The sequence below is a fragment of the Lathyrus oleraceus genome, chromosome 3 (genome assembly GCF_024323335.1).
Source record: "Lathyrus oleraceus cultivar Zhongwan6 chromosome 3, CAAS_Psat_ZW6_1.0, whole genome shotgun sequence".
In the NCBI taxonomy this organism is placed as follows: Eukaryota; Viridiplantae; Streptophyta; class Magnoliopsida; order Fabales; family Fabaceae; genus Lathyrus; species Lathyrus oleraceus.
This window is the reverse complement of record NC_066581.1, coordinates 507,260,240-507,269,569: the sequence shown is the minus strand read 5'-3', so window position 1 is coordinate 507,269,569 and position 9,330 is coordinate 507,260,240. Positions and strand designations below refer to the sequence as shown.

Below are 9,330 nucleotides of genomic sequence, written 5' to 3'. Positions count from 1 at the left end.
CCACACTCATCAGATTGCTTCTGATGCCAGGTACATACCACACGTTCTGAATCAATGCTGTTTTCCCATTGTTCAGAATCACTCTGACATTTCCCATACCTTCTGCATTAAGATATTTGTCATCAGCACATCTGATCTTTGTTCTCTTTTCAGAGTCAAAGTCAACCAGCCATTTCTTGTTTCCAGTAAGATGATTTGAACAGCCAGTGTCCATATACCACCAGTCTATCAGATCCATATCATCAGATTCAGAGGCCATCAATAGCACAGATTCGTCATCAGAACTTCTGGCTATATTTGCTTCTTCTGATTTTCTCTCCTTGTTTGACCAACAGTCTCTAGCAAAATGACCGAACTTCTTACAGCAGTAACATTGGATTTTCTTCTTGTCATACTTCTCTTTCCCTTCTGAGCATTCTTTTGTCTATCAGAGGTTGAGCTTTCTGACTTCTGACCACCATCAGATCTTCTCCTGGCTTCTGACTGCTTCTGATACCTCCTATCAGAAGTTGCTTTCAGAGCCTGCTGCTCTACTTCCCTTTCAGAAGTTCTCTCAGTTAAACGCAACTCTTGCGCTTCTAGACTGCTCTGCAGCTCTTCAATTCTCATGGTGCTCAGATCTTTGGAATGTTCTATTGCTACCACAATGTAATCAAATTGACAGGTAAGGGATCTCAATACCTTCTCCATGATTGTTTCTTCAGAAAGAGTTTCTCCACACGCTTTCATCTCATTAGTGATCAGAATCACTCTGGAGATGTATTCAGAAACTTTCTCATTATTCTTCATGTTGAGATTTTCATATTGCTTTCTCAAGGACTGAAGCTTCACCTTCTTCACTGATGCGTCACCACCATAACATCTAACCAGTGTGTCCCACGCAGCCTTTGCTGTCGTTGAATCTGCAATCTTCTCAAACACATTTACATCAACACATTGATGAATGAAGAACAATGCTTTCTGATCCTTCTTCCTTACTTCCTTCTGCGCGTTTTTCTGTTCATCCGTTGCATCTGCTGCTACCGGAATATAACCATCAGTGACAAGATCTAGAACATCTTGAGCACCGAACAGTACACGCATTTGGATCATCCAACGATTCCAGTTTTTGCCGTCAAATACTGGAAGTTTGGTGTTCATGTTGCCGTTTCCGTTCATCTTTCTACCTTGCACAGTACACTCAGATTTCTCACACAGTGTTTCCCAACCCACAGAATTAAAATTCTGATCAGATTTTGTTCAAAATTCAACACGAATATAAGAATCAAAATCAAACACACAAGACCTCACGTTCACTCGTGTTTCCCGTGTTTCCCAATGAATCCGAACCGGAGCTCTAGATACCAATTGTTGGTGCAAAAGTAGAATAAAAGATGAATATTCTATTAAGAGAATGACGGCTACAAAAGGATTAAAAGTTACAATGATTGACACCCTATTTATAAGCTAAAACTAGGGTTACTATAATAGGATAAAATACTAAAATACCCTCTAACAAACTTAGGGGCTAAGAAAATAATACAATTTAAATATGAATTAAATCTAATAAAATCTAATATGATCTGCTCTTAGTGAACTTTCTTCCCCCAAGAGTTTAAATTTACAATTCAGTCAAATTACAAATTACTCGAAAATCAATTCATAGTATATCATACTTTACCTATTAGATTTTCTCTTTCTTTCGTTTTTGTTTTAAAAATACATGGCCCTTTAATCATGTATGCTTGTATATTGGTACATATATTAAAAGTGAAGGATTTCGTGATCCTTTACTTGTCTTAAAATAATTTGAACTTATAAGGATTGTAAGATTGAGTTAGACCTAATTTAACCAAAATTTTATTATGATATCATAATCTATGCAAGAGGTTGACTCACTAATAACTAAGATATATCTATTTATTTTATTAAAAATATAAATAATCTATATTCTTGGTTATTATCAAAACTGAGGAAATATCTATATATATATATATATATATATATATATATATGGTGGAGTTTTTTTCGAATTCCAGTTACTACATTTTATATTTTATTTTTAATTTTTAATTGGTTTTACAATCACATGACCCCTTTTCCTTTTCCTTTTTATTTATTTTAAATTTGTATTACCTGAATCAATATTTTCAAATATATTTTTTAAGCATTATCTATATTATTTTTATTATTAATTAATCTTTTACCTCGGTAGTTACTAAAAATTGACGTGATAGTTAATTTAAATGAACTCTCTCATATATATATATATTATATATATATATATATATATATATATATATATATATATATATATATATATATATATATATGATATATATATATATATATATATATATATATATATATTATATATATATATATATATATATATATATATATATATATATATTATATATATATATATATATATATATATATATATATATATATCTATATATATATCTATATATATATATATTATATATATAGATATATATATATATATTATATATATATATATATAATATATATATATATATATATAATATATATATATATATATATATATATATATATATATATATAATATATCTATATATCTATATATATATATATAGATATATATATATGATATATATATTATATATGATATATTCCTTGGGATTTCAACGTGTTTGATCTTTTGCATGAATACTTCAGAAAACTAAACTCTAGCTTTTCATTTACCTATCAATACTTCACATTTCATCATCACTCTCTTAAAAAAACCTAGGCGATTTTTATCAAAACTCTTCCAACATCAACTTGAACATCATTTCTTTTCAATATCATCTCTTTCAAAATTCTTCGTAGCTTCGTCATCACGTTTCAAGTACGTAATGTTCATCGCTCACCATTGAAATATTGTTAGAAATGTAGTTACCACTGAAATGTTATTTGAAATGTAATACCACTGAAATGTTCATAGAACTCAAACTGAAATGTTTATCTCTCATAGAAATGTTCATCTCTCACCATTGAAATGTTGTTTAAAATGTTGGGTAGAAATGTAGTTGCCACTGAAATGTTGTTAGAAATGTAGTTATCACTGAAATGTTCATAGAACTCAAACGGTTACCATATATGTTTCATCATAATTTGTATTCCGATTGTGATTATCATATATGTTTTAGTTGTTGTAGTCATATGAAAACCAATGTAAACCTTAGTAAAAACAAGTGTTCTATATACAAAGTTTATAAAGTCCAACTTTCTATTCATCTTTTAGATAATACACTTGTCAAGAACTTAAGTGTATGTTTCTATTATTGTTGTTTCTATGTTCTAGTTAAACACGAAAGACAAATGTGAAATATTTAGTTTGGTTGTTGTTTGAAAATGTGAATTCTTTTCACAACACAAAAGACAAAATGTTTCACAATGAATTCTTTTCAAGATATTTTGAACACCATAATGTGAATTGCAATTGATATATATGTTGCTAGTTTTCCTAATTTACACAGACATGGGTGATTCGGCAAGTACCTTTCTCATACAACTTATGATGTAACCTCTATTAATACAAAAAGTAAAAGAAAATCTAGTGGTGCCACGATGTGTACCAAAGTTAAAAAAGCGCACGAAAATGATGTTCACTCCCTAGTTAATTTTGATCTGAGAACTGAAAAAAACTTATGGTGAATATGCTGATGATTTTAAGGGTTACGTGACATTACAAAGTAGAAGAAAAGTGAATATTTTGATAAATAATTTACATGACATTGTCAGAGAACTGAAAGATAAGATATGGACCGATATTATAGTATTTATTATGAATTTTTGAATTATTTTACAAGTATATATGACAATTTATTTTTTTGGTTTAATATTAATATCAACTATATTACGTAAACATATGAATTATTTATTGTTCCAGACGATAAAATTCTGAAAAAGAAATGACTTGGATATGCTGGTGATCGTTGGAGGGGCTTTAAGACACAACTCACAAATTAATATATTAAAAAATCAAACGATAACGAAGCGTCTCCATACGTGAAGTATTCATATATTGATAAGAAAGTTTGAGAGAATTTTGTAAAGTCTCGCATCACTCATGAATTCTTGGCTAAGAGCCAAAAAGGAAAGGAGAATCGAGCTAGAAATATCTATCCACATAGATTGACTCGTGGAGGATATGATAAAATTGAAAAAAAAAATTAATAAAAAAAGAAAACAAAGGGAACTAGATTTGGGAGATCCTTATCGAAGCCTTGATCGCAGTTCATCTCCACCATCATCCCATGAAAAATGGTAGAGGGCACATCAAAGACTAAATGACTCGTTCACATCAGAGGCTACACATGAAATGGGTGAAAAGATTGTAAGAAGCTGGTCTTTTCAACATTACTTATTTTAGTTAATTCAATTTTAGTTAATTCAATGTGTTGTTGGATTAACTGGTTGAAAAAACCAAAGTTGGTAGCTTCATTCCCGTTATGACATCTTGGTAGAAGCAATTGGAATCGAGGAGAATATTGGACGTGTCCGTGATCTTGGAAGATGCATCGACTTGAAGCTACATTTTAGACCATCATAACCCACTAACCAAGTAAATCGTGGGAGATAAATTGAAGTGATAGTTTTTGAAAAGATATGGGAGGTATTAGAACATGAGCGGGAGAAGTGGAATCAGGGGGAGCGGGAGGAGCGAAAAATGATGTTGCAGGAGGAGTTGAATAAGACATTGCAGAAGGAACGAGAGAATATGTTGCAGGAGGTGCATAAGGAGGGGGAGGAACGAGAGAGGAAGTTGCGGGAGGAGTGGGAGAATATGTTGCAGGAGGTGCGAAATGAGTGAGAGAGGTTGGTTGAGGTTAACCGAGAGAAGTGTGTCAGCGATGTGATTGAGGTATATGTATAATTTAAAAATTTATGTGTTACATGTTATTGTTATTATTTGTGGATATTATTTCTGTATTACATTCAGTTGTTTTTATGATGTAGAAATTGAAATCAACAGGCGTACTCAACCACCCAAATCCAAATCAGTTGGACATGTTTGAGAAAGTAGTTGAGAAAGTTGTTATGGATGGTGCAAGCACGAGAGATAGTTTTTCTGTCTCAGATCACAATATTTAGAACACACCACCTCAACTAGATAACATTCAAAGACTATCTAGTATGATAGATGAGATTCTAGAACTTTCCACGTTTGAATCAAAACATGAACCAAAAATACCTTGTGTAATTCATAAGAGTTGTCTTGTGGAATTTTGGAATGAAGATGTTTGGCTAGACGTACCCATAATACAATTGTGGTCCTTGTAAGTATAATTTTTACAGTGATTTTAATTTAAATTCATTGTTCTCATACTTTAACATAAAAATTTTGATATTTGCATTAACTTTTAATTAGGATCCTGCATGAGATACATGTTGAAAGAAAATTCAAAAAGTATTGTTTTATAGATCCATAGAAAACTAAATTTCGAGGTAATTCAACAAACGCTATCAAGATGCACATACAAGATAAGTTGGTTAAGGAGAATACAAATTTTTACATTGCATCGTTTCTAACACATTATTAATTACTCTGAGTGTTTATGTCAGAATCATTGGCAACTAATTATTTTATGTTCGAAGCAAAGTACTGTAGTTTTATTATGCTTATTACACTATTATCTTGATGAAGATATGAAAAAGGTTTTAAGCGGGTAAGTGGTATTATTTGTAGTACTCAAATTTTACTTTAATTTTGAATAGTTTTTTATTAATTTGAATAATTTTTATTCATGTATAATGTTTACCTACATGTAAGCTATGGAGGGATACCGTTTTATGAAACGTAATATGCCTAGTAAAAAGCTAAATTTCATAGAACCCCATGCAAGTACTACTTTACTTTTTTGACATTTTTTATTTTATTTTTCCGAACGTATTACTTGTGTGTTGTGTGTATTAATTAGTAATTATATAAAAATTATTTTTAGCCGCATAAACAATCCAACGACTATGAATGTGAATACTATGTGATGAGACATATGTTTAATATTGTCTCCAGAGGAATTATCCATTCATGGACTAAGGTATTAACTATCCATATACATATAATTTATGTATATTTGTTAAGTTAATATTGTTGTTGTTAGCTTATCATAATTTAAATTATAAGTGTTTAGCGACGAAACATTATTATCATGAGAAAACATAGATAACATCTGATCATGTTGGGCCGGTGTCTTCATATCTTATCATGAATATAGTAAACACTAGTTTTTCTTGAATTACATCTATGTATTAGTATTGCATAGAGGTTTTGACATTATAGGTGTAAATATGTATATGTTCAAATATGTATAGGTTCTCTTGGTAGAGTTTTTGTGTATCCCAAATGTCATTATAACTATTGTAAGCATTGTATATTTGGTTTTGTAAATAATGTAAATTTTCTATTTTGTGTTATGTTATATATAAAATACAATGATCCGATTTCGTCACATAATTTGTAGGTTATGTGTAAAAAAATTATCAAGGTCAGTCAAAATTGAATTTAAAATTGTATATATATATATATTTCATTTCTCTTACATTGTCTACATTTTCAAAGCTCTATTTGATAATACTGAGTGTGTTAATAACATCATGAAGCTAGGAAGCATTCTCCTACTTGTTGCTGCTTTGATTGCTCTCTTAAACCTTAGCTATGGATCTGGTATATTATTATTATTATTATTATTATTTTTATTTTTTATTTAATTTATATATTTTTTTTGTTGATATTTTTTTCTATAATGTTGTTCATGTAGGTATAGAACCCAATATCAAATATTGTCCTAAGGTTTTTACAGGATTGAGTGGTGACTGTCTGCATGCTCAGCGTGACTGCAATGCTGAATTTAATGCAAGGTTTAAAGGTGCTCAGCCTCGTCGTTGTAGATGTGACACTACTGTTAATACACACACATGCTTATGTTGTATAGTTTGTGGATTAAATGGGCATAAGAATAATGACTTTTTTGTAAGTTAAGATGATTGCTTATAATTAAGCAAATTTTATAAATAATAACCTCACATCTTATTGCATGAGGTTTTATATTTTGGGTCTCGGACTTACGTTTTCTTTAGTATATATTAAAGTTTGATGTTTGATTGAATAATGACAAACTCACAAGTGATTTAACAAGCACAAAATAAATCTTTAAAAAAAAATAGAGAAATGTAATAAAGTGTGTTAGTTTTAATATCATCATTTTTTTTCTTATTATATCCTTAATCACTTATTAATGTATTTTATTAATTTATCTGTACAATATTTAAAAGCATTATTAAAATTTATAATTAATACTAAATTACAATTTGTTTTTTTAGTGACAAAATATTATTAATAATGAGATTAATTGTTATACACTGTTAGTGTCAAAAAATTTACACTGTCAATACATCACAATCATCCGTTTGTGTTACTTTATATGTGATTATAATAAAAGTCAAAATTCTCTAACAAAAATAATGGTTGTAATTAACTTATAGACAAAATAGTATGGTAAAGTACGAACAAAAAAAACATGTATATGGATCTCCAAAGTAATAAAGCAAATAAAAGAAATTGTCACAACATAAGTAAAAGGAGAGCATATAACAAAAGCTATTCCAAAAACAATAAAAAGAATAATATTCTTCAATAATATTAATATTCTATAACCTCACAATCAACGAAGTCAACTCATAGCTCTTTAAATATAATAAAGGATTAATTATCTTTAATTCTAATATTGTCAACACACAGTTTCAAAAAACACAAAATTATTTAAACTTTGTTGAAATAAACCGCAAAATACGCCATCGTCGACCCGTTGACCCTGGTCGAACGACCGACACCTATCGCACCGCTGCATACACCTACGCGCCCCGTACATAATGCGCTACTGCATCACGACTCCATCATTTTGATTAGAATTTGAGTTTAATTGGTTCATATATAAAGAAAAGGTGAGGAAAAGTTGTAACTGGGAATTTAAAACTAATCGAAATGATTAGAAGAGAACATAAGTTTGGAGGTTTAAAGAGAAAACTGAGAGATTTTTTCACTAGGGAGCATTGAATATTATTGAACTTCTTCTTTTTGGAGCAACACCTTTGTGAGAGGCACACCACATATTCACCCATAACCTTAAGATGATAGGTGGGTGGATTCTCTCACTTATAAATGCTCAAATCTCTATATTGATAAGTGGATGGATTCTCTCACTTATAAATGCTCAAATCTCCATATTTCCAACCAATGTGAGACTATTACCCATACTACTCACATTTGATTGGCTAGAGACACACCACATATTCACCTAAAAACCTTAAGGTGATAGGTGGGTAAATTTTCTCACTTATAAATGCTCAATTCTCCATATTTCCAATCAATGTGGGACTATTATCCCCCAGTACTCACACTTGATACATTCTCAACAAAAACATGTAATTTGTAATTGCAAAGTAACAAATAGTATGGTTTGGTTGTGTAATTTGTAATTGCAAAGTAACATGTAGCATGGTTTATTGGCGAAAAGCAAGTATTGGAAAAAAAATACCCTCAAATTGGTGATGTGGCAGAATTAGAATATAAGATAAGAAGATATTTATCACAATACATTATCTTTATATAGATACATTGCAATTTTAACTATGTTTTAATCTTCAATAATGTGTATTTATGTTATATGATGTCAATTAGTCTTTCGATTTATTAAAAATGAATTTAAATATTAAATATAAAAGTTTTAGAAGGCCTGTTTTATAAAGAGATCAAAAGTGTGGATGAAAATTTTAAAAGGCCAATTCTATAAAAAAATATTTTAAAAAATTTAAAATAAAAATTTAGAATATTTAGGGGAACCACAAATATATATTTAATGCTATTTTATATTATATGATAGTTAACATTTAAAAATATAAACTGTGGTAAATATTTTGTATTTATGTTAAAAGAAAAACTCAAAATTTTAAATATATTATTTAAATACCCAACAAATTGTACAATCAATATTTGATTAATACATTTAAGCTTTCACATAAATAATAATATAATTTGTCCTATATAATAATTACTAAACTTTGATAATTTGGCATATTTAATGAATAAGTTAAATAAAAATATTTTAAAACTAGTTTTATTTTTAAACATTTTTTCTCATAATTTAAAAAGGATTTCTTTTTGTTCCTATCACTATCTAAATACAAGTGTCTCTTTATAAAACCACATAAATTAACAATTCTTATAGTAGTTTTAAATTCATAGATATAACTTGATAATTAAAGTCAAAGGTATGGATTATATATATATATATATAATATATATATATATATATATATATA

General features: G+C 29.0%; 1 protein-coding gene across 2 annotated transcripts in view; it reads left to right on the top strand.

The window, feature by feature from the left end:
- Positions 1-6,553: 6,553 nt before the first annotated feature.
- The window catches only part of LOC127128438 (uncharacterized), a 14,521-nt gene continuing 11,744 nt past the window's right edge, over positions 6,554-9,330 (top strand). Inside the window, exons 1-2 of one of the 2 annotated variants that reach the window (XM_051057783.1) lie at positions 6,554-6,676; positions 6,771-6,802. In XM_051057783.1, the coding sequence (XP_050913740.1) occupies positions 6,607-6,676; positions 6,771-6,802 (102 nt within the window). In that variant the 5' untranslated portion in view covers positions 6,554-6,606. Of the gene's footprint in view, positions 6,677-6,770; positions 6,879-9,330 lie in introns of both variants that reach the window. The other variant, XM_051057784.1, reaches the window with a different exon arrangement.